Here is a 27,110-nt window from a genome sequence, read left to right as displayed (position 1 = left end):
ACGTGTTCTGTTAGATACCCAACGATCCCTGCAGATATGATGCAATGATCTATTTTGAATAGAGACAACAGCTGACCCTGCCTTTGAAACTGCTGTGTATTTGTGCCACAGATGACGGTCAATGATCATCTCCAACACACAATTTAATCATGTTCCCTTGATAATCAATGGGGTGAGGGCTGGTGGTTGGTGGTTATCATTGACCATACACTTTAACATGATAAGCCACATGAGTACTGCGGCTACAAGAGCAGGTCAAAAGCTGGATATTCTTTGGTGAGTGACTCCTCTTCTTACTTCTAAGAGTCTTTCCATCATCTACAAGGCAATAGTCTAATTGAGTAATGCATTTACTTGCCTGCATAGGGTGCTACAAAAATATTCAAGTACCTTGACAATATCCAGAACAAAGGCCGGTTACCAGCAAAGTTGACATGGAATATTTGCAAAAGGTTTAATTGATTTTAAAGATCTAATTATGTTTAATTTAATTTTCTAGACTCGTCTTTATTTTTACAATTTACACTGCGCTATCTGATGTTTTGCTCTTTTTCCTATTACAGAAAGCCTGTTTATTTTTCCATGTCAATGGAATTATCGTCCTGACCATTGTATGTATGGCAGCAACTGCAAACCAGCAGAGGATGAAGGAATCTTTGTTCTTCATGGAAATCGTGGCGTCTACCATGATGAGAAGCAGCCTGCTTTCCGGGCTATGTATGAAGCAATAAAAAGTGTAAGTACTGCAGCTCAGAAATATAGGCTGAAAATGATTAAAGGTATTTTATTCCCTCTCTTGATGTACCATAGTGTAACATTCTAGTACTGTTCTGGAAAAGTATTTCCCTGAAACCCATGCAACACAGCTGCCCCTGGGTCTGATGCTGTTCTATATATTCATTTTTTCCTCTTCTAAGAAGTTATTTACTTGGTTTCTGTTACATGATTTTTAAGATTGGGAATCTCAAGCAATGGTTTCATGTGTTGAAATATGATCTGGTAGTAGTTATTTTTCACTAAAAATCAATAGTAATGACCCTTGTAATTAGTCCAATGCACATAGGGGCGTTTTTTCTTTTTCATTCTACAGCAAAGTTGCATCAATTAAAGGCAGCACTTTGGCAGGTAATGAGCTCTTGAGTACATAACCCCCCCACCCTCCCCGACTAATTCATGTGTGCTGTTGTAAGCTTCTTTAAACTCAATGTCCTTCTAAGTTAATGTATCATAAGGTTGTTCCTATCACAAGTTATAAAATGCCAGTCATTCGTGCTTTTCTTTAATAGAATATTAACACATTTTAATTTTAAATAAAATAGGCTGTTTTGTCTTTTTTTTCTACCGCGAGCATTTTTCCCCTTGGTTTCTCTAAGGATTTAAGATTAGAAATACATGAATACCTCTTTGGGTAACACTATTATCTCCAATTTTCAAGCAGTTTCTACATCTGTCCAGAGTTGGGCTTAGTGATTCCACATTGTGAAGTCGATCCAATTTTACCTGTATTGTTCAATGTCATATCTTGGATGTAAGAATAAAACTGAGAAATGCTGGCGGCGCAGTGGTTAGCACTGCTGCCTCGTGGCGCTGGAGACCCAGGTTCGACCCCGGCCCTGGATCACTGTCCGTGTGAGGTTTGCACGTTCTGCCCATGCCGGGTGGGTCTCACCCCCACAACCCAAAGATGTGTAGGGTAGGTGGATTGGCCCGCCAACTTGCCCCTTAATAGGAAAAATAAAAAGAAATGCCTGCATTTTTGCCAGATGGAGATGGAATTTATCTGTCTTCAGATGCTCAGCTGTTCAATAACAGTGACCAGTCTCAGATCACCAGGCCAACAGTTTGTCCAAGGATGATGAAGATGATCAACCTCCCTGGATTAACCTCTCTAATAAGGTTAAACTACCTGTAGAAAGTGGCAGCATTTTTCAGTCTGTGAATTTGATAGAAATATTAATTAAGTTTCCACATTTTTATCTTTATTATCCCTTTTACAATTATAGCTCTTCCCCAAAGGGTGCTTGACCCGAAAGATCTGCAAATGTTGTGTCCATCTAGGGCACATAGTGCTCTACAGTGATTCTACCAATCATTAATTTTTGTTACCTGTCGGTCTTTGCTGCAATTTCCCATGGTGATGCTGTTCAGGTTGTCACTTCATGATGGTACATGTTGCCACTTTGCCTTGTGGCCCTATAATGCCTCTTTTCAGTTTTAATGCTAAAACTAGTTGCTTTAAAGCCTGTTTTTCATCATTTCTTTCCTTTCTCACTGCTATTTTAAAATTCTTAACCCAGTAAGAGCTGAGGACCTAAGAGCACTGATAGAGGGTGGATGGCAAAAGGAGCAATGGTGACACGACGAAAAACATTTTTACATAGCAAGTGGTTAGGATATGGAATGCACCTCCTGAGGGACTAGTGTGGAGGGTGACACAATTGTGGCTTTCAAAGGGGATTTGGATAAATGTGTGAAGAGAGAAAATTTGCTACCAGGCAGTGGGACTAGCTGAATTGCTCTTGCAGAAAGTTGGCATGAATGTAATGGGCGAGTGTCGTCTTTCTGTTCTGTAATCTTTCTATGAATCTAAATATTGAAGATAACTACAGAGCAAACGTGACAAATCATGGGTGGGATTCTCCGCTCCACATTTCTGCCCCGACCGGCTGGCGGGATTCTCCGTTACGCCAGCGGTCAATGGGGTTTTCCATTGTGGGGCAGCCACACGCCGTCGGGAAACCCCCGGGCGCCGGCATAACGGAGAATCACCCCGGCCCATAGACTTAAATTGTTTCAATTTTTTTTACAGCCAAAATTAATTTTGTTTTCCCGTACTCACTATGCTGACCTCCACCATTCCCACCAGAGTTTATGCTGGTCAACCAGTCATAACTGAGGGGCCATTACTGTTGGAAATACATAAACACGGTTCTTCAATAGATATGTACTAACACTTCTATGCTTCTTGAGGTGTTTTCATTGCTGCACTTATTTCATTTTATTTTCATATTCTCTTTTGTAACTAAGTGCATTTGATCTGGGTTCCCTATTGTTATTTCCTTCTCTTTTGTTATAATTGGATTCCTCTTCATTCGCACTGATCAACCTCAAACAGTTTCTGTTTCCATATTCAATTACTTCAATGTACTCATAATTCCAGTGGTTTAAATGACTTGTGGATTCAAAAAACAAACGTGGCTTCTTAATTCCAGTACAGACATGGCTGTAGCATATGTTCCCATTGGTCACGCAGTGACATTAAGCAGCGTTTTGAATCTTTATATTAAATTATTGTATAATATTATATTAAATTACAGGATGCTCACTACTGTTCCCTCCTGACCACCATGCTTGTCATTCCCTTGCCCTTGATCAGCATCAGTAAACATTGTTTGAGATTGTGCTAGTCCAGCATCCCTTACGACTTGAAACAACTGTAGCTTCACTATGGGTAATAAATTTAATTCAGAGTAAGAATTGTATTCTCTCCCTGTGGTTATAGATTAGCAAATGTAAATATATTAGCTTGGATTGAGGATTAGTTAACAGATGGATAACAGTAGAAATCAAGGGGTCATTTTCAGGATGGCAGGATCTAATTATTGAGGTGCTGCAAGAATCGATGCTTGGTTATTTTTTCTTCTTTTCTATCTATATCTATATATATATATATTATATATATATATATATATTCTGTGTACATAACTGTAAATATACTTTGTTCAAAAACCCAATAAAAAACATTTATAAAAAAAAAGATTCGGTGGTTGGGCCTTAACCATTTACAATCTATATCAAAGATGAAGGGACTAAGTTAACACAGGTACAGCAGACAATTAGGGACACAAAGGTTTTGTTCACCTATTTTGCAGGGGGTTGTATTATGAATAAGAGAGCCAAATATTTCTCTGTCCTTTTTAGCATGGGGTTGGCAATTTGCATCTTGTTTGAACCTGTTTTATTGTATATGGGCAGCACGCAAATTTGGTACACCCACTTAATGACTATAATTGAAACGTAGGGCCGTGCTGGTTCCTAGCTGCTGGTTGACTCTAGGCTCAGAGTAGAATATGTGATGGACATGAGGCAGTCAGTCCCTCTTTAAAGGCACTGAATAATGTTGCTGGAATGTCAAATATGGAAAATGGAACATCCGAACTGAGCGAGGTTTCAGGAGTGATTGATGTTGAGCTAGAAACATTCATGGTTGGAAGAGATTGGAGAGGGCGTCCTGCAAGGGGACCAGCCTACAAGCAATGGTGACGGCACCGTTGCCGTTCTCACCGAAGAAATACACCACAGGCCCAGTGGTGGTGGCAACACTAAAAATTTGGGGGCAGTGGAGACGGCATAGGGGAAGGACGGGAGCCTCGGTGCGGTCCCCGATAAGAAATAACCATAGGTTTGTTCCGGGGAGAATGGATGGGGGATTTGGAGTATGGCAAAGAGCTGGGGTAGTACAACTGAGAGATCTGTTCCTGGATGGGACGTTTGCAAGTATGGGAGCGCTGACGGAAAAGTATGGGTTGCCCCAAGGGAATGCGTTTAGGTATATGCAACTGAGGGCGTTTGCGAGGCAACAGGTGAGGGAATTCCCGCAGCTTCCGACGCAGGAGGTTCAAGATAGAGTGATCTCAGAGACATGGGTGGGGGATGGTAGGGTGTCGGATATATATAGGGAAATGAGGGACGAGGGGGAGATCATGATGGATGAGCTGAAAGGGAAATGGGAGGAAGAGTTGGGGGAAGAGATCGAAGAGGGGCTATGGGCTGATGCCCTACGTAGGGTAAACTCGTCGTCCTCGTGTGCCAGGCTAAGCTTGATACAATTTAAGGTCTTACACAGGGCGCATATGACTGGAGCACGGCTCAGTACATTTTTCGGGGTAGAGGATAGGTGTGGGAGATGCTCGAGAAGCCCAGCGAATCACACCCACATGTTCTGGTCATGTCCGGCACTACAGGGGTTCTGGGTGGGGGTGGCGAAGGTGCTTTCGAAGGTGGTGGGGGTCCGGGTCGAGCCAAGCTGGGGGTTGGCTATATTCGGGGTCGTAGAAGAGCCGGGAGTACAGGAGGCAAAAGAGGCTGATGTTTTGGCCTTTGCGTCCCTAGTAGCCCGGTGCAGGATATTGCTTATGTGGAAGGAAGCCAAACCCCCGGGCGTGGAGACCTGGATAAACGACATGGCAGGGTTTATAAAGTTAGAACGGATTAAGTTCGTGTTCAGGGGTTCAGCTCAGGGGTTCACCAGGCGGTGGCAACCGTTCGTCAACTACCTCACAGTACGATAGAGGGAATGGAAAAGAAAGAAGGCAACAGCAGCAACCCAGGGGGGGGGGGGGGGGGGGGGGGGGGAGGACCCAGGCGGGCTCTCAGGGATGTTATTGTATATGTATAGGCATTTGTTTTAGGTAATGTATATTGGACTGTTAGATTGTACTTTTGGAGAGTAACTATTTTTGATAAGGCAGTTGCCATTTAGTTTTTGTTTATATATTATTTATTTATTTGTTTAAAACTGGCCACTGTTATTTATATTGTTTTATTGTTGTTAAAAAGAAAAACTGTGTACTGTTTGTTTGGCCAAAAAATCTTGAATAACATATATTTTTTAAAAAAAGAAACATTCATGGTGGAGATAGATGGGAGAAGTGACACCATTGAGCACCCTCAAAAGAGCAAGGAGCAGGTAGTCAGGAAGGTCAGCTTTTCAGAGTCTGGACCTGCGGACTTGACGGCAAAGTCAAATTACATCTTGTAACCTACTGATGGTGCTCAATTTGAATTAATACATCTTCACATGACATCTCCGATCCCGTATAATACAATCCTCTCACACTGCACAATACACTACAGCCTTACTACTCACACCTAATATTTACATACACTACTTCATGCTCACAGACCTGCTGATGCTGCCAGCTTCACATTCTCCTCCCTTTCTTCTTGTACCTCCAGCTATTTAGCTATGGCATTCACATCACCCAGTCACAGCACTACACAGTCACTGACATTCTATCCCTTTCTTGTCAGACAAAGTGACACACAACAGGAGGAAGCAGGTCGATCCAGCGGGTTGCCTGCATCTCCTGAACACCACAGAGGAAATTTGTCTCGCCATCATGCAGCTGGCTGTGACAAAATCCGTGGCATCCAGTTCCACCTCATTCCCTTCCTAGCACACTCCCATCCTGCTACCTAGTTTGATGAGCAGACAGCTGTGACCATGGGCCACTTTCTTCCCTCACACCAATATTCTCCTTCTGATTCCCAGCTTTCTGACATCCAAGAATTGCCACCTGTCCAGTCGAAGTAGACCAATGACTTGGCCTGACACTCGCAACCACCAGTTCAGATACTGGCACCTCAAAAACTGACATATAGAGTAGGGTCAGTTTGTAGTGTCATCCAGGCACAACTTGGCTACAGCCAGACTAGGGGAAAGAATGGCTCCAGCGCGCTGGAGGGTGAAGCAAATTCTGGGCTAGAGGACTGAGATAAGGACATTCAGAGCATGTTTTCTTTTCACTGCTCCATCTGCCTGTTGTGCTGCATGCTGCACACCCATATCTGTAGCAACATTTCAGTGAGCAGGTCACTTACTCCTCTCTCCTCTCTGTAGCAACACTCCCTTGCAGATCCAGGATCTTACCACATTACTTCCAAAACTACTGCAGAGTGCGTGGCGGAGAAAGATCGGGGTTGTCGATCAAAATGGCGTCCTGATATACGCGGAGGTATTCCTGCGGGTGGTATCAGCTCGTTAGCAGGAAATCGTTCTAATTGCGACCTCTGGGAAGAGAAACTCCCAAAGGCCAAAAAACACTGGCAAAGTGCCAATTGAATAGTGGGGTTTTTCTTGGTGATGCAGCCACCAAGAAGCATCCTGTTAAACACGCTCAAAAGTGAATTTTAACATTTGTCAGCTGAATCGCACCCACAGTCTATTTTGTAGTTTAGTGCTGGTTGATTGTTGAGTGGCTTGCAAATTAGTTGTCTGCACCTGGATGTTCCAAATTAGGTATCTTGTGTCATGTGAGAGTACCTTTAAGAAATGAATGTTTAAGAAATGTACCTTTAAGAAATGGGTGTTTATCAGTGATGTCAGAGTGTGGGTGGAGCTGGGCTGTCTGTCAGCTTTTTACTTTCATTTTAGGCTGTTTGCTGCAGGGTGTGCTTTAGTTTCGTTTTCAGAGCTGGATAGCTGCAGTCACAGCCAGAAGGGGTATTAGTCTCTCTCTCTGTAATCTAAAAACTGTAAACCAATCCTTTGGTGATTTAAAACAAATACCTGCTCTCAGTAGTGACTTTACCCTGATGTGCTTCTGTTAAAGGTTGTGTTTTTAAGTCTTATGGATGTTAAAAGGAAAGCTTAAAGGATTACTTAGTGTTGCAGTCTTTGGGGGTTGTATTTGAATTAATGGTTGCTAAGATGTTCACTGTATGTTTTAAGAATAAGAAGGTTAACTTGAGTTCATAGAATAAACATTGTTTTGCTTTAAAAAATATTAGCCATGTCTGCTGTACCATATCTGTAGAGTGGGCCGTGTGCTCCCCATACCACAATCTATTAAAATTTGTGGGTCAGGTGAACTCCATGATACACTTTGGGGTTCTCTAAACCCTGGCCCATAACAAATTGGGGGCTTGAGGGGGATAAAAGTCTAACTAGTGGATTGGCTTAGTGAACTTAAAGACAGTGAGGGGTGAGCATATTGTGGTTGCTTTTCCGGTGTGATAGGTTCATATAATTCCAGAACCTTGCCAGTAAGTATAATCGATGAGTTGTTTTGCCACTGGAGTACCGAAGGTTTCCAGGTGTGTGGTGAAAGGCGCATTTTCTCATATGTTTCGGGGAAGGGGTTGACTCTGACCTGGAGCGCCTGAGATTGAGTCCCTTCTCCCTAAAACTGAACAAAATTGAATTAAATGGCCACTGCTATCAAGGGGCGCCTTCATTATTATCTCATTGCACAATACTAGGTTTTGTAAAGTCTGCTCTCTGCTTGCCTCCAGAATATGCTGTTCTACCCCAAAAAGATTTAATGAACTTCTTCAGCTACCTTTGTCCACCTGACTTTTCCATTTTATATTGTTGCGACACCCTGGGCTAGGGTGGGTTCCTGCCGCCCCTTGACCTGGAGTTATAACACAATTTAATCAACTAATAATTCTTGGAAAAATACCCAAAGTCGTTGGCCCTTAGCTGCCCAATAATTACAGTCACCAGGTTTGCGAGTTTAAACACAATCACTTTTTATTTATAGCAAGAACTATAATGAAATGTGCAGCAAATACAACCTGTTAACTACTGTCTAATTCCTAATATCCCACTTTAACTTGCCCTCACCCTCTCTCTATATATATATATATATATATATATATATATATACACACATAAGACGGACATATATACACACATAAGTCGGGGGGGGAAATTTGTTAATGCTCTTCGGGAGGGTTTAAACTAGTTTGGCAGGGGGTTGGGAACCTGAATTGTAGCTCCAGTATACAGGAGGTTGAGAGTAGTGAGGTCATGAGTAAGGTTTCAATGTTGCAGGAGTGTACTAGCAGGCAGGAAGGTGGTTTAAAGTGTGTCTACTTCAATGCCAGGAGCATCCGGAATAAGGTGGGTGAACTTGCGGCATGGGTTGGTACCTGGGACTTCGATGTTGTGGCCATTTCGGAGACATGGGTAGATAGAGCAGGGACAGGAATGCTTGTTGCAGGTGCCGGGGTTTAGATATTTCAGTAACCTCAGGGAAGGTGGTAAAAGAGGGGGAGGAGGGGGGGGTGGCATACGGTGGCAGAAAGGACGTTTGATGAGGACTCGTCTACTGAGGTAGTATGGGCTGATATTTGAAACAGGAAAGGAGAGGTCACCCTGTTGGGAGTTTTCTATAGGCCTCTGAAAAGTTCCAGAGATGTAGAGGAAAGGATTGCAAAGATGATTCTGGATAGGAGCGAAAGTAACAGGGTAGTTGTTATGGCGGACTTTAACTTTCCAAATATTGACTGGAAACGCTATAGTTCGAGTACTTTAGATGGGTCCGTTTTTGTCCAATGTGTGCAGGAGGGTTTCCTGACACAGTGTAGATAGGCCAACAAGAGGCGAGGCCACATTGGATTTGGTACTGGGTAATGAACCAGGACAGGTATTAGATTTGGAGGTAGGTGAGCACTTTGGTGATAGTGACCACATTTCGGTTACTTTTACCAGCGATGGAAAGGGATAGGTATATACCACAGGGCAAGAGTTATAGCTAGTGGAAAGGCAATTATGATGCGATGAGGCAAGACTTAGGATGCATAGGATCTGGAAGGAAACTGCAGGGGATGGGCACAATGGAAATGTGGAGCTTGTTCAAGGAACAGCTACTGCGTGTCCTTGATAAGTATGTACCTATCAGGCAGGGAGGAAGTGGTCGAGCGAGGGAACCGTGGTTTACTAAAGTAGTTGAATCACTTGTCAAGAGGAAGAAGGAGGCTTATGTAAAGATGAGATGTGAAGGTTCAGTTAGGACGCTCGAGAGGTACAAGTTAGCTAGAAAGGACCTAAAGAGAGAGCTAAGAAGAGCCAGGAGGGGACATGAGAAGTCTTTGGCAGGTAGGATCAAGGATAACCCTAAAGCTAGGAATGTCAGGAATAAAAGAATGACTAGGGTAAGAGTAGGGCCAGTCAAGGACAGTAGTGGGAAGTTGTGCGTGGAGTCCGAGGAGATAGGAGAGGTGCTAAATGAATATTTTTTGTCAGTATTCACACAGGAAAAAGACAATGTTGTTGAGGAGAACACTCCGATACAGGCTACTAGACTAGAAAGGCTTGAGGTTCAAAAGGAGGAGGTGTTAGCAATTCTGGAAAGTGTGAAAATAGATAAGTCCCCTGGGCCGGATGGGATTTATCCTAGGATTCTCTGGGAAGCTAGGGAGGCGATTGCTGAGCCTTTGGCTTTGATCTTTATGTCGTCATTGTCTACAGGAATAGTGCCAGAAGACTGGAGGATAGCAAATGTTGTACCCTTGTTCAAGAAGGGGAGTAGAGACAACCCTGGTATCTATAGACCAGTGAGCCTTACTTCAGTTGTGGGCAGAGTCTTGGAAAGGTTTATAAGAGATAGGATTTATAATCATCTAGAAAGGAATAATTTGATTAGGGATAGTCAACACAGTTTTGAAGGGTAGGTTGTGCCTCACAAACCAGAGTTCTTTGAGAAGGTGACCAAACAGGTGGACGAGGGTAAAGCAGTTGATGTGGTGTATATGGATTTCAGTAAAGCGTTTGATAAGGTTCCCCATGGTAGGCTATTGCAGAAAATGCAGAGGCATGGGATTCAGGGTGATTTAGCAGTTTGGAGCAGAAATTGGCTAGCTGCAAGACAAAGGGTGGTGGTTGATGGGAAATATTCAGCCTGGAGTTCAGTTACTAGTGGTGTACCACAAGGATCTGTTTTGGGGCCACTGCTGTTTGTCATTTTTATAAATGACCTGGAGGAGGGCGTAGAAGGATGGGTGAGTAAATTTGCAGATGACATTAAAGTCAGTGTCATCTGACTGGTGGACAGTGCGGAAGGATGTTGCAGTTTACAGAGGGACATAGATAGGTTACAGAGCTGGGCTGAAAGGTGGAAAATGGAGTTTAATGCAGAAAAGTGTGAGGTGTTTCATTTTGGAAGGAGTAACAGGAATACAGAGTACAGGGCTAATGGTAAGAATCTTGGTAGTGTGGACGAGCAGAGAGATCTTGGTGTCCATGTACATAGATCCCTGAAAATTGCCACCCAGGTTGATAGGTTTGTTAAGAAGGCGTACGGTGTGTTAGCTTTTATTGGTAGAGGGATTGAGTTTCGGAGCCATGAGGCCATGTTGCAGCTGGACAAAACTCTGGTGCAGCCGCATTTGGAGTATTGCGTGCAGTTCTGGTCGCCGCATTATTGGAAGGATGTGGAAGCATTGGAAAGGGTGCAGAGGAGATTTACCAGGATGTTGCCTGGTATGGAGGGAAGATCTTCTGAGGAAAGGCTGAGGGACTTGAGGTTGTTTTTGTTAGAGAGCAGAAGGTTAAGAGGTGACTTAATTGAGGCATACAAGATGATCAGAGGATTAGATAGGGTGGACAGTGAGAGCCTTTTTCCTCAGATGGTGATGGCTAGCACGAGGGGACGTAGCTTTAAATTTAGGGAAGATAGATATAGGACAGATGTCAGAGGTAGGTTCTTTACTCAGAGAGTAGTAAGAGCGTGGAATGCCCTGCCTGCAACAGTAGTGGACTCGCCAACATTAAGGGCATTTAAATGGTCATTGGATAAACATATGGATGATAAGGGAATAGTGTAGATGGGCTTTAGAGTGGTTTCAGAGGTTGGCGCAACATCGAGGGCCAAAGGGCCTGTACTGCGCTGTTATGTTCTATGTGTTGTGGACAATGGCTCTTTCAGAGGCTCTGAAGTTTTTGGGGGTGGAAGACGGTCACATGCAGTACCTTACGGACAGAGACTAAAAGCAGACTGTTAGATTTGGCAAAAACATTGCAATTAACATTACCTGACCAAATGCGAAAAGATGAGGTAATTATGGCGGTGGCTAAGCATTTAAAGTTGCCTGAGAAACAGTCTGACTCATTAGAAATGACAAAGATCCAGTTGCAGATTAAGCAACTTGAACACGAAAAAGAATTAAAGTAGCTTGAATATGCAATGAGAAAAAAAGACAGAGAAAGGGAGATACAGATCAGGGAAAATGAAAAAGAGAGAGAAGAAAGAAACAAAGAAAGAGATAGAGAGGAAAGGGAAAAAGAGAGAGAGTTTGAACTTCAGAACATGGCTATGAAACCTAACAGTCAGTTAAAATTGGCAATTTTAATTGGCAGTTAAAGGGAAACGTACAGTTGGTGGATAGTGATGAGGATAGTGAGAAAGAGCGTCATAGTCAAAGGCTTCGTGGGGATCTATTTAAATATGTCCAAGCATTGCTAAGGTTTGACGAGAAGGAGGTAGAAGCCTTTTTCATTTCATTTCTGAAGGTAGCTAAGCAAATGAAATGGCCATAGGGCATGTGGGTATTAGTGATTCAAACAAAGCTGATAGGTAGGGCTAGTGAAGTGTTTGCATCACTACCGGAGGAGGTATCTGGGACGTATGAGGAGGTGAAAAAATCCATCTCGGGTGCATATGAACTCGTGCCTGAAGCCTACAGACAAAGGTTTAGAAATTTAGAGAAAGAACCTGGTCAAACATACATGGAGTTTGAAAGGATCAAATAGAGTAATTTTGATAGGTGGATAAGGGCTTTGAAAATCGACCAAACGTATGAAGCTCTCCGAGAAATTATACTTTTGGAGGAGTTTAAAAATTCAATTCCTGATGTAGTGAGAACTCGTGTGGAAGAGCAGAGGGTTAAAACTGCAAGATTAGCACCAGCAATGGCAGTTGATTATGAAATAGTTCATAAATCAAAGCTTGGTTTCCGACATCAGTTTCAGCCTGTGAGGGATAGAAACTGGGGACATGAGAAATACTCAAGTGGTAAAGGGAAAAGTGATCTGATGAGAGATAATAGGAGAGTGTACCTCAGATTTTAAAAAAATCCAGGATAGTGGAAGAGAAATTAAGTGTCAAATGTTGTCACTGTAATAAACTAGGCCATGTAAAGTCACAGTGTTGGTGGTTGAAGAAAAGCACTGGGCAGGCTGATTTGGTAAAACAGGATAAGACAGTGGGGTTTGTTAAAGTGGTAAAGGAAAGCCCAAGTGAAGCGAAGGAGGTGCAAAAGATTTTACAGCCTGATCAAGAGGTGATTGATAAGAAGGTGCCAGATCTCTTTATAGAATTTACTTGTGTGGGTAAAGTTTATGCATGTGTATCAGGAGGAGCAGGTAAAGAAATCACAATTTTAAGAGATACGGGAGCTAGTCAATATTTAATGGTAAGAGATGAGGAGTTATGTAGTTTGGGAAGAATATTGCCAGAAAAGGTGGTAATGTGTGGAATTCAGGGTGAGAGGAGGAGTGTTCCATTATATAAGGTAAGGTTGGAAAGTCCAGTGAAGAATGGTGAAGTAGTAGTAGAAGTAATAGAGAAACTATCTTGTCCAGGAATACAGTTTATCTTGGGTAATGATATAGCTGGATCGCAGGTGGGAGTGATGCCTTCTGTGGTTGATAAGCCAGTGGAAAATCAGACAACTGAAGTGTTGAAGGAGAATATCGTGGTATATTTCCAGATTGTTTAGTGACAAGGTCGCAAAGTCACAGGTTAAGACAAGAGAAGAAATCAAAGAGTGAAGATGAAGTTGAAGTGCAATTATCAGAAACGATTTTTGATTGGATGGTTGAAAAAGAACAAGAACAAGTAGAGGATGAGGCGAATATTTTTAGTTCAGGAAAATTAGCGGAGTTGCAACAAAAAGATAGAGAAATAAAACGTATGTATCAGAAAGCATACATGGAAGAGGAATACCAGAGTGTTATTACCATAAAAGTGATATCTTGATGAGAAAATGGAGACTTTTACGTATGCAGGCGGATGAAAAGTGGGCAGAAGTTCATCAAGTAGTATTGCCGGTATTGTATAGAAAGGAGGTGTTGTGAGTTGCACATGAGGTACCAGTGGGAGATCATTTGGGAATAAGGAAAACTCAAGCTAAAATCCAGAAACATTTTTATTGGCCTGGACTACATAAAGATGTAGTTAAATTTTGTCAATCATGTCACACGTGTCAAGTGATAGGGAAACCTCAAGCAGTGATAAAACCAGCACCCTTAATACCCATTTCAGCATTTGAGGAACCTTTTACACGGGTCCTAATTGATTGCGTAGGACCACCTCCTAAAACAAAAGGTGGGAATCAATATCTTGAAAATGAAATGAAAATGAAAATCGCTTATTGTCACGAGTAGGCTTCAATGAACTTACTGTGAAAAGCCCCTAGTCGCCACATTCCGGCGCCTGTTCAGGGAGGATGGTACGGGAATTGAACTGTGCTGCTGGCCTGCCTTGGTCTGCTTTAAAAGCCAGCGATTTAGCCCAGTGAGCTAATGTCTCCTAGGTTTCCAGAGGCTATTCCAGTACGTAATATTACAACTAAAAAGATTGTAGAGGAATTACTTAAATTCTTTACTAGATATGGACTACCCACAGAAATACAATCGGATCAAGGATCAAATTTTACCTCAAGGTTATTCAAAGAAGTTATGGATAGCTTAGGAGTAAAACAATTTAAATCAACTGTGTACCATCCAGAGTCGCAGGGAGCGTTCGAAAGGTGGAGCAGACATTAAAGATAATGTTGAGGGCTTATTGTCACGATTCTCCAGAGAATTGGGATAAAGGAATTCCATTCGTACTGTTTGCAATTAGGGATGCACCAAATGAGTTAACCAAATCCAATCCTTTTGAACTAATTTTTGGCCATGAGGAAAGAGGACCACTTTAATTGATTGAGGAAAAATTGTTGAGTGAGAAATCGGAAATTACATTATTGGATTACGTGTCAAATTTTAGGGAACAATTAAATAGAGTAGGTGAATTGGCTAGACAACATTTAAAAGTTACACAAAATGTGATGAAACGGGTAGCGGACAAGAAATCCAAAGTTCTTAGTTTTGCCATTGGACATAAAGCTTTCGTGTTGTTACCAGTGGTAGGTGAGCCTTTAAAAGCTAGGTTTTGTGGAACTTATCAGATTGAAAGGAAATTAAGTGAGGTGAATTAAGTGGTACAAACACCAGATAGAAGGAAGACTCACCGAGTGTGTCATGTGAATATGCTCAAAAGGTACTTTGAAAAGGAAGGAGAGAAAAAGGAGGTTTTAATGATTCTAACTCAAAGTGACGAAACAAACCAAATCCAGATAACTGTGAATTTGACGTACCTCAAATTAAATTGGAAAATGAGGATGTTCTTAAAAATTGGGATAAATTGTTGAGTTACCTTCCAGAGGGAAAACAAACTGACCTGAAAGAGTTATTGATATCACATGGGCAAGTTTGTGTAGATAAATTGGGAAGTACTAAAATGGCTATCCATGATGTAGATGTGGGAAATGTTGTTCCAATCAAACAACACCGATATAGACTTAACCCTTTAAAATTCGCATAGGTTAACAAAGAGATTGAGAGTATGCTTAAAAATGGCATAATTGAAGTGGGTTGCAGCCAATGGAGCTCACCCATAGTGATGGTACCAAAACTGGATGGTACACAATGGTTGTGTGTGGACTATAGAAAGGTTAATGCAGTTACAAGAATGGACTCTTATCCTATCCCACGTTTGGCGACTTGCATTGAGAAAGTGGAACAATCCACGTTTATTTCCAAACTGGATTTACTTAAAGGTTACTGGCAGGTACCTTTATCCGAAAGGGCGAAGGAGATTACAGCTTTTGTGACTCCAGATGGTATATACCAATTCACAGTGATGCCATTTGAAATGAAAAACGCACCGGCCACATTTCAACGGTTAACTAATACAGTCGTTTCAGGATTGTCCGGTATACATCGACGATCTGGTAATTTTCAGCCAGACATGGAAAGAACATTTAAAACATCTGATGGACTTATCAATCAACTTCAGGTTTGGTGATAAATCCAGCCAAAAGTGAATTCGGAAAAGCCCAATTCACTTTCCTTGGCCATACAATTGGACAGGGTTGAATGGTCACATGGGATGTGAAACCAACAATTATTGAGGAGTTTCCGATATCCTCAAGACGAAGAGAAATATTGCGATTTCTTGGCATGAGTGGATTTGATCGAACATTTGTGCAAAGGTTTTGAAGTGTGATTGCTCCACTGAAGGACTTGCTGAAGTAACGTCGAAAATTTCAGTGGACAGCGGACTTTCAACAGACATTTGACTGCCTGAAAGCTGTGATAATCAATGCTCTTGTGTTGGGAGAATTGTAAAGAACTCTGTGATCAGATTGAACTAAAGTATCTGACTTTAAAGAGAAATGCCGAGGCGTAGTGAAATGGATGGACTGTGATGAGACCTTGTTAAAAGAGACTGTCAATCGAGAAGGATTCCAATTGTAGGAAGAAGGGAAAAAAATGGACTATATTATTATACCTGTTCGCTTGTTGTGTTTTTTGAATCGAAAATGTATATTTACTGTTTGCATTTCTCAAAGGATAGTTAAAAGGTGAAAAATGAAACCATCTTGAAATTGATCATTTTTTTTTTTTTCTTGGGGGAGGTGTCATGTGAGAGTACCTTTAAGAAATGGGTATTTAAGAAATATACCTTTAATAAATGGATGTTTATCAGTGATGTCAGCATGTGGGTGGAGCTGGGCTGTCTGTCAGCTTTTTACTTTTGTTTTAGGCTGTTTGCTGCAGGGTGTATTTTAGTTTCGTTGTCAGAGCTGGATAGCTGCAGTCACAGCCAGAAAGTATTAGTCTCTCTCTATGTAATCTAAAAACTATAAATCTATCTTTCAGTGATTTAAAACTAATAACTTCTCTCAGTAGTGACTATAACCTGATGTGCTTCTGTTAAAGGTTGTGTTTTTAAGTCTTATGGATGTTAAAAGGAAAGCTTAAAGGATTACTTAGTGTTGCAGTCTTTGGGGGTTGTATTTGAATTAATGGTTGCTAAGATGTTCACTGTATGTTTTAAGAAGGTTAACTTGAGTTCATAGAATAAACATTGTTTTGCTTTAAAAATACTTTTCCATTTCTGCTGTACCATACCTGTAGAGTGGGCTGTGTGCTCCCCATACCACAATCTATTCAAAGTTGTGGGTCTGGTGAACTCCATGATACACTTTGGGGTTCTCTAAACCCTGGCCAATAACACTTGACATGGCAGTAGCCAGTTTGAGCTGTGTCACACCAGGACGCTGCTCTTGGAAAGACTTCCTGCACCTTGCCCAAATTGCGCCACAGCAAAAGAATGCTAGCACTGCTGAAAGGCTTGCTAATTTTTTTAATTTGAAGTCACAAATTCTTTTTTTCCACTTAAGAGGCAATTTAGTGTGACCAATCCAACTATCCTGCACATCTTTGGATTGTGAGGGTGAGACCCACGCAGACCCAGTGCAAATGTTCAAGCTTCACACGGACAGTGACCTGGGGCTGGGATTGAACCCGGGTCCTCCGCACCATGTGGTAGCACTGCTTCACTTTTATGGTGTTTTGTTGAGACTACACATGGAGTACTATGTACAGTACTGGTTTCCTGGCCTCGGGAACTTGTATATTATGGGTTGACACGGTGGCAGAGTGGACCTCAGTTCAATTCCATCCTTGGGTGGCAGTTTGTGTGGAGTTTGCACTTTCTTCCCATATCTTTGTAGGTTTCCTCCGGATGCCCTGGGTTCCTCCCACAGTCCAAAGATGTGCAGGTTAGGTGGATTGGCCATGCTAAATTGTCCATTAGTGTCCGAAGATGTGCAGGTTAGGTGGTGTTGTGGGGATAGGTTGGGGGAGTGGGCCTAGGTAGGGTGTTGGGCGGCGCAGTGGCATAGTGGTTAGCACTTCTGCCTCACAGCACCAGGGTTCAATTCTGACCTCGGGTGACTCTGGAATTTGCACATTCTCCCCATGCGTGCATTAGTGCTCTGGTATCCTCCCACAGTCCAAAGATGTGCAGGTTAAGTGGATGGAGCATGCTAAATTGCCCGTGGCCAAAGATTAGGTGGGGTTATGGGGCTAGGATAGGTGTTTGGGCCTAGGTACGGTGCTCTTTCGGAGGATCTGTGCAAACTCGATGGGCCGAATGGCCTCCTTCTAGGAATTCTATGATTCTACTCGAGAGGGTGTAAACAAGGTTCCCCAACTTAATTCCTGGGATGAGAAGGAGAGGTGATCTAATTGTGTAAAATTATTTTGGGTAGAGACTGAGATGTTAATTCTCCAGGCTGGACAGGATAGGAATCAATTCTACCAGGGGTTATTGGACCCTGATGTCGGGACCAAATGGAATCTATATCATAGGTGAAATGGATGCTCACTTACTGAGTCTACTCAAGAGATCGATCGATTTTCTTTTGGCAGAGTTGGGGGGGGGGGGGGTGGGGGGTGGGGGGGGGAGTTGGGGGGAGGTTGATATGGATGATCATATTGAATTGCAGAACTGGCTCATGGGCTGCATGGACAAATCATGCTTTTATTTCTTGAATTGTTGGCATTATTGCCTTTTGGACAAACTGCTTGTCTCCAAAGGAGATTTTTGAAGTAGTCTAGGCATTCACCCATGCTACTTGTGCGTCTGGTATTAGTGATCATGTTAAGCTTTGGTTTTAGTTGCACCAGTAGGTTCTAGACATTTTGTGTAACACAGCACAAACATTTCAGATGGTTGGGAAGTCCACCCATGTAAGTGCACACATCCCTTCTGATAGACGTAAAGTAATCAAAGTAAACTTCTAAGATCATTGAATGCATGACCTTGCTTATAGTTTTTTTAAAGATATTCAATGTCTTTTGGACTTTGAAGTGGAAGATGCTGAAAACTAAGTTTAAAATTTATATTTGAAAAATCAATATCAAGTAGCCAGCTTTCATTGACAGATTTCCACAGTCGAAATTAAGATATCTGCTGTTTAGGAGTCGAGACTGTATTGATCACAACGGAAGTGTATTGCTATAAAATTTTGATTGTAGCCTCTGTCCTGTGAGTATCATAAAAACGGTACATACATAATGCTTTTATCACTTGGTGTAATTTCCTTGATGGTCTTGTTTTGTATTCTGTGTGTGCTAGCATTAAGGTCAAAACACTAAAATACAATTTAAAAAATATAAGCCTTTATTTTTAAGAGCTTGAAAATATTTTAAAAAAACATTCTGGTGGTTTTCACAATATAAGACTTGCATAAACTTCTCATATAATCTTAATTATTGCCTCGAGTGTATAAAATATAAATTTGTCATTGAATAAAAATCTCTAATGATCCTCCTCATTCATGTTGCTTTATTGAGACACGAATATTGCATACTGTAAAATGCAATAGATTATTCTGCTGTAAAAGTGTAGATTTTGTCCCTTTAAGACAATAAAGTCTAATTGACAAATACTGGTTGTTATTCTTCAAAGATTGAGATCATAGGCTCTTTGTTTATTTGTGGCAAGGTCAGTTGAAGAACTCTTAGTTGCTGTGGATCAGGGCAAATCGCTGTTTTTCTTCCTTTTTAATATTTCAAATATGCTAAACAATTTAATGTTAAATTCTGTAACATTTAAGTGTGAATGTGAAGCTATGGAAAGTTTTTCATGTATTGGATAAATTAATTGATCTTTCAAATGCTTTAGATCGTAAGTTTGATACAAAAATATATTAGGCGGTATTCTCCCCCACACGCCGGGTGGGAGAATCGGCGGGGCGCCGCGCGAGTCACGCCATGCCGCCCCGACACCTACACACTATTCTTGCCCCCCCCCCCCGAAACGAGCGCCGCAAGAATTGCGCCAGGTCGCTCGGAGAATCAGCGCAAATGGCGAGTGGCGATTCTCCGGCCCGGATGGGCCGAGCGGCCAGGGAAAAAAAATGACAGTCCTGCCGGTGCCTTTCACCCCTGGTCGCTGCCGGCGGGAACTGTGCGGGAACACTGGGGGGGCAGCCTGTGGGGGAGGGAGGGGGTCTCCTTCACCAGGGGGGACCTCCAATGGGATCTGGCCCGCAATCGGGGCCCACCGATCGGCGGGCCGGCCCCAGAACGCCGGCGCCATGTTGGTGAGGGGCCAGTGCGCGTAAGAAGTTCCCCGCGCATGCGCAGGATGGCGCGGCCCAACTGCGCATGCGCAGGAATGAGCTGCCCCAACTGCGCATGCGCGGGTTGGCGCGGCGCCCATTCGGCGCCGCGTAAGGAGGCTGGAGCGGCGTGAACCGCTCCAGCGCCGTAGGGGGCCAGAATAGGTCGTGCCCGGGCCCTGTTCGTGCCGTCGTGAAATGCGACGCCGTTCACGACGGCGTAGGCACTTAGTCCCTGGAGTGGAGATTCCACCCATTTTCTTTCGTGGACTATTTTAAAGGAAGTACTAATTTATTTAAAATAAATGAGTCAGGGGCATTTAAATTTTTTTTTTAAAAGTATCCAATTCCTGTTTTTTCCAATTAAGGGGCAATTTTGCGTGGCCAGTGCACCTACCCTGCACATCCTTTTGGGTTGTGAGGGTGAGACGCACACAGACGCGGGGAGAATGTGCAAGGGTTAGAGGCATTATTAAAACATTAGGGTTAACTCCGCTTGTAAACTAATATTCACACAACCTAACTCGTAAGGCCTTGTTTCTTGCATCTACCACCAACTTTCGTATAACTTATCACTTGAATATAATCATCCACCCACCGTATTGAAGTTGGTAAGCACAGCCGTCTTTCTCCCTCAAGTAGTTAATGGTCATGATTGACGAAGAAATAAAATCCTCCTTCTTTAGTCTGTTACCTTTGTTCCTTTATCTTGTTACATATCCAAAATTGGAAGGAAGGCCCAAGAAATCCTTCCATTTTATGTTACTTTATTTTAACTGGTCAACATGGTAATGTAATCTGGTCGGTATGGTGGTGCAGTGGTTAGCACTGTTGCCTCAAGGCGCTGAGGACCAGGGTTCTGTCCATGTGGAGTATGCACATTCTCCCCATATCTGCGTGGGTCTCGTCTCCACAACCCAAAGATGTGCAGGGTAGGTGGATTGGCCATGCGAAATTGCCCCTTAATTGTAAAAATGGAAATAAATAATAATAAAAAACATGGTGATATAATTTCAAATTGTCTGAGATGTGAAAGGGCCAGGTTTTTGGGGAAGTTTTAGTATGCTATCACCTGTAAATCAAAAACGGCAGTGGTACAGGTTTGAGTGGAAACAGGTTTTGCTGTTAATTGATGTACTGAATGTATACTCTACTGTCAACTCCAGCAAATGAAACCTTTGATCGGTTTCAAACTAGTATTTAGGAAGTTCTATCTTTATTTTAATATCCAATGTTTTCCCAATCTCTGAAGATGATGGATCAAAAACAGAAAATGCTGGGCAATCTCAGCAGGTCTGACAGCATATGTGGAGAGAGAGAAGGGAATTGACATTTTGAATCCGGTGACGGGGGGTGCGGGGAGGGGAGGGGAGGGGGGGGGTGCGGTAACATCATGGGCCGACGTTCGAGTCAAGTCCAGTAATTATATGAAACTTTATTAAAACATGGATATCAGGGTTACACACCTTCTGGCTAACGTGGCTGCTCAATTGTACACCGTATTTTTGAAAAAGTGGAGGGTAGAGGAGAGGAAAAGAGATGAAGGACTTAAAGTTGATAAGTCGCTATGTTGAATGGGATGTATCTGCGAGTGTTGATGTAAGGTGGAAACTGCAGAGATACTGAGAATTGTCCAATTGTCCTTCGATACCAGGTGGTTCCAGAGGGCTGAAGAATTGGAAATAAAAACTATATTCTTCAAATAAAAACAATGCAAGGATAAATCCAGCAACTACAGCACAGTTTAACCTTGATGGTGGGAATATTTTTAGAAACATTAATCTAGGACAAAGTCAACTGTTACAAATGTGGATTAATTAAGGAACGCCAGCGTGGATTTGTTAAAGGCGAGTTATATTTAATTTGATAGATTAAAAAAGAGTTGATGTGGCATACGTGGGCTTTCACCATGATGACAATGTTGTCATTGAAGCACTATGAATCAAATTGTAGACAGCATGATAGGTGGGTCCAAACCAGTGCTTTGTACCAGCTCATTACCACATTTTATGAAGTGATATCCAGGAACATCTGTTTATTTCACTAAACACAAGAAATTAGGAAATAATAAACTTAACAGTTATTGTGAGATTATCTTTTCACTGGTCTCACCTTCATTTTAATTTCTGAAAATCTGAGATGCATCTGAAATTAGGTCATTGTACAATGTTCAAATGTTACCATTGACCAGAAACTGAACTGGACCAGCCGTATAAATACTGTGACTACAAGAGCAAGTCAAAGACTAGGAATTCTCCCTCCCGACTTTTCTGCAGAGAGTAACACACCTCCTGACTTCCCAAAGCCTGCGCACCATCTACAAGACACGAGTCAGGAGTGTGATGAAATAATCTCCGCTTGCCTGGATGAGTGGATCTCAAAAAACATTTGAGAAGCTCAACACTATCCAGGATAAAGCATCTTGCTTGATTGGTACCCTATCCTCGACCCCCAACATCTACTCCCTCCACCTTCAGCGCACTGTGGAAGTAGTGTACCATCTTAAAGACGCACCACACGTACTCGTCAAGGTTTCTTCGACAGCACTTTCCAAAATACAACCTCTACCACCCAGAAGGACAAGAGCAGCAGATGCAAGGGTGCACCAACACCTGCAAATTCCCCACCAAGCCACACACCATCCTAACTTGGAACTGTATCACCGTTCCTTCACTGCCTGGAAAGTGGGTCAAAATCCCGCAAGTCATTTCCAAACAGTATTGCGGGAGTACCTACACCACGTGGACTGCAGCGGTTCGAGAAGGTGACTCCCGAACACCACCTCCAAGGATAATTAACGGGTGGGCACTAAAAATGCTGGCTGAGCCAACAATGTCCATGTCCCATGAAAGAATACGTTTTTAAAAAGCTGGTATTTGAAGACTGAATTAAGCTTTGCTTTTCAGACAAACTGAAATGTATGTTTTTACTTCAAATCTAAGTAATTCATTTTTACTTTGCATTTTCTCTTGCAATCTCTGCAGTATCCCTTTGGGGAAGATCCCATCCTTTCACTCCTATATCCACTTGAAAAAGAACTGCAGAAAACTACCAATACATATTGTGGAAGGATCCATCAAGTCTTTACACAACAGCTGCGGAAGAGTATAAGAACTTTACAGGACAAAATTTCAAAAGGAAGGTGATTTTGGTAAATTACTGTAAATTTTCTCCTGAGTGTTTTTGTCTTGGACGACAGAGACTTGAGTTTTCACATTTACAATTCCAGCCTAAAGAAAGATCTGGAGGATCTTAAAATATTGAGGTGACACGCAAAGAAGTGAAAGAGCTCACACCAAGCACTGTATTTACACTGAAACCTCAAGAATGACTTCTATGAATGTAATCATTATCTCACACTTGAGCACTAATTTATCTTAAATTGATATTTTTATTTAGTGAAAAACTTTGTTTACAGAAAAAGGAGTGTTATTCTGTCGTGAAGATTTACTGGAATTATCGACAATCTGCTTTTCATTTTGAAATTATGGCAATTAATCTGTACTTGTGTACTGCAAAGTAAATGCAGGAGTATGTTGTATGTTTATGACAATCAGGTCTTGAACACCGTATTATGTCCTTTTTTACTCCAATTTGAAGACCAGTTAGGGTCACTGGACAATGTAGTGAAGTATGAAATATTAGAACTTTTGAGTTGATTGCTTGCCTCGTCATTAATAGAAACTGAGCAACTAAAAATAAATGCAATCTTCCAGTAGTAAATACATACTAGCCTAGAACAATGTTTGAAATCTTTGCATGAATGGAATCTAAAGTGCTTTATGTATACTGTAATGGTGAATCTAAGTACAGTAAGTCTGCATGGCAGATGAAATATTCAGATGCAAAGCTCAATAAATAACTTGCTACCCATTTTAATGCAAGTCAGCGAAATTTGTTTTACCGTTGATATTAAAGGAAAAATGTAATCTCCTTTATTTTAAATGTTAATAGATAATCACCACCTTGGATGCATTGAAATGGATTCATTGTCAATTGGCAGATATGACATGAGTTTTGTAGGTCAGCCTTGCCACCAGCTAAATATCTTTTTGAAGGCTTTCCGGGAATTAGCATTTTATGCAAACTACTTATTCAGCTAATGGTGTAAAATTGTGTTGTAAAATTGTGTTTTAGTTTAAAAATGTGACATGGATAATATGGCGGAACTTTCCGGCTGTTCATTCCGCCGAGATCTGCCGGTTTCCTGGTATACCCAACAGGAAACCCCTTTGACAATGGTGGGACCAGTAGATCCCGCTGCCAGCTAATGGTGGGTTGCGTGGAAAACCCAACCCACTCTATATCATATAGTAATATCAGATCCACATAACTACCTTTTGGAGTGGAGTGATTTCATCGGCAGAGCAGTAACGATTCTGCACAAGCAATTTGCTTAAATTTTGGAGGAAATTCCAGAAGTATTATTACAATTACAGACATAACAGAATTTTACATAATGATAATGTGAAAACAACTGAACTAGTTCATATTTTGTTATATTGAATTTGAATGATCTTTCGCTTTACAAAACTTCACCACTTATGTTATTGATTGTCCCTTTCCATTTTTCACATCCCCCCCAAATTGAATGCATGTTCCATTATTTGGAAGCCTGCTTTTCCCACCAAATGTAGTGTTTATGTCTCTGTATACATTGTCAATGTTAGAATGGATGGCACAGTGGTTAGCACTGCTGTCTCACAGCGCTGAGTTCGATCCCGACCCCGGGTCACTATTCATGTGGAGTTTGCATATTCTCCCTGTGTCTTCGTGGGTCTCATCCCCACAACCCAAAGATGAGAAAGGGGCTATGCTAAATTGCCCCTTGATTGGGAAAAAAAGAATTGGATACTTAAAATTAAAAAAAAATCAATGTTAGAACAGCAGGCTTGGAAGTTGCGACATTTATAGACTTTAGCTTTGTTGAGTTGCATTGGAGTTATTTATATCTGACTTATTACTCTGAAATAACCTTATTTTTTTTCTTATTTAAAATTGTTTACTTGACTCTGCTATTAATTGAATACAAGCTATTTAGTGAGCTTTTGAAGTCTCCATATATGAAGCTAATTGTAAATGCTTGATTTAACCAGAATAAAGAAAACCCACAGCTAAAGTTGCCCAACCTGGTGGTTCTTGAAAACAACTCAGGAAAGCATTTGATTTATATAGTGAAATGCCTTGTTAATCTTGGGTGTCACAAAACATGGACATAAAGGGTGTTAAGTGCACTTCTTAAAAATGAAGGCAGGCAGATAAAAATGCATTTTAGTTTCATTCTTGATAGTTAAATTCTGGTGTCAAGGTTAGTGATAAATTCATGACCGTTGAGTCACTATTTCACTAGCTTGAGTGTTAACTATTTTAATGCTTTCGGATTGAAACCTCTCGTGTAACATGTCTTTTACAAGTCAGGTCAATTTATATGTACACATGGAAATCTACATCTAGATGATTTTAAATAATTGACATTGATAAGGTGTGTTGAAATATTGTAATGGTAAACATTAATATAGAATATGTATTTTTACTGAAATAAAATCAAATATAAAATCTGGATGTGAACCATTATGCATCATATTTCTGAGAACAAGCTGCATGTTCAGATCGTGATTTGTTCATCTGACGTTTAGTATGCCAGTCAACCGAAATACAAAGAACAAAGAAATGTACAGCACAGAAACAGGCCCTTCGGCCCTCCAAGCCCGTGCCGACCATACTGCCCGACTAAACTACAATCTTCTACACTTCCTGGGTCCGTATCCTTCTATTCCCATCCTATTCATATATTTGTCAAGATGCCCCTTAAATGTCCCTATCGTCCCTGCTTCCACTACCTCCTCCGGTAGTGAGTTCCAGGCACCCACTACCCTCTGCGTAAAAAACTTGCCTCGTACATCTACTCTAAACCTTGCCCCTCTCACCTTAAACCTATGCCCCCTAGTAATTGACCCCTCTACCCTGGGGAAAAGCCTCTGACTATCCACTCTGTCTATGCCCCTCATAATTTTGTATACCTCTATCAGGTCGCCCCTCAACCTCCTTCGTTCCAGTGAGAACAAACCGAGTTTATTCAATCGCTCCTCATAGCTTATGCCCTCCATACCAGGCAACATTCTGGTAAATCTCTTCTGCACCCTCTCTAAAGCCTCCACATCCTTCTGGTAGTGTGGCGACCAGAATTGAACACTATACTCCAAGTGTGGCCTAACTAAGGTTCTATACAGCTGCAACATGACTTGCCAATTCTTATACTCAATGCCCCGGCCAATGAAGGCAAGCATGCCGTATGCCTTCTTGACTACCTTCTCCACCTGTGTTGCCCCTTTCAATGACCTGTGGACCTGTACTCCTAGATCTCTTTGACTTTCAATACTCTTGAGGGTTCTACCATTCACCAGGAGAAATGTTCGAAGATGCGATAACAGATGGCAAAATAGGCAAAAGCTGTTTGAGATTTGAACTGTATTTGTATATTAATCATATTAGACTGTCATATTCTTGTCACCATCAGAATGAAACAATATGAACAAGCTGGGATCTGCATCTTTGAGACCCAGCACCCAAAGTTATGTATCCCAAGAGCAGAGGACGGAGACATGGAGTCCAAGTTTCCCTTTAATCCGGCCCTCCAAACATTGGCAGCAGGAAATGAGTGCTACTGTGACATTACACTCTTCTTGAACCCTGCTCTACTGGAACCTGACCACCAGTGTAAAAATGGCCATAACTACCAGGAGAAGTGATCCCTTGGAGGAAGAACAAAGAAAAGTACAGCACAGGAACAGGCCCTTCGGCCCTCCAAGCCTGCGCTGACCATGCTGCCCGTCTAAACTAAAATCTTCTACATTTCCGGGGTCCGTATCCCTCTATTCCCATCCTATTCATGTCTTTGTCAAGATGCCCCTTAAACGTCACTATCGTCCCTGCTTCCACCACCTCCTCCGGCCGCGAGTTCCAGGCACCCACTACCCACTGTGTAAAAAAACTTACCTCATACATCTCCTCTAAACCTTGCCCCTCGCACCTTAAACCTATGCCCCGTAGTAATTGACCCCTCTACCATGGGAAATAGTCTCTGACTATCCACTCTTGTCTGTGCCCCTCATAATTTTGTAGACCTCTATCAGGTCGCCTCTCAACCTCCTTCGTTCCAGTGAGAACAAACCAAGTTTATTCAACCTCTCCTCATAGCTAATGCCCTCCATACCAGGCAACATCCTGATAAATCTCTTCTGCACCCTCTCCGAAGCCTCCACATCCTTCTGGTAGTGTGGTGACCAGAATTGAACATTATACTCCCAAGTGTGGCCTAACTATGGTGCTATACAGCTGCAACATGATTTGCAAATTTTTATAATCAATGCCCCGACCAATGAAGGCAAGCATGCCCTATGCCTTCTTGACTACCTTCTCCA

General features: G+C 42.0%; 1 protein-coding gene across 3 annotated transcripts in view; it reads left to right on the top strand.

The window, feature by feature from the left end:
• Positions 1–27,110, top strand: part of LOC140396154 (glucoside xylosyltransferase 1-like) — a 149,924-nt gene that overhangs the window by 110,915 nt on the left and 11,899 nt on the right. For 2 of the 3 annotated variants that reach the window (XM_072484375.1, XM_072484377.1), the window contains 2 exons: positions 564–736; positions 22,674–25,257. In XM_072484375.1, the coding sequence (XP_072340476.1) occupies positions 564–736; positions 22,674–22,835 (335 nt within the window). In that variant the 3' untranslated portion in view covers positions 22,836–25,257. Of the gene's footprint in view, positions 1–563; positions 737–22,673; positions 25,258–27,110 lie in introns of those variants that run through there. The other variant, XM_072484376.1, reaches the window with a different exon arrangement.

This window comes from Scyliorhinus torazame, chromosome 19, assembly GCF_047496885.1.
Source record: "Scyliorhinus torazame isolate Kashiwa2021f chromosome 19, sScyTor2.1, whole genome shotgun sequence".
Lineage (NCBI taxonomy): Eukaryota > Metazoa > Chordata > Chondrichthyes > Carcharhiniformes > Scyliorhinidae > Scyliorhinus > Scyliorhinus torazame.
The sequence above is the reverse complement of the archived record's forward strand: the minus strand, read 5'-3'. Positions and strand labels throughout refer to the sequence as shown.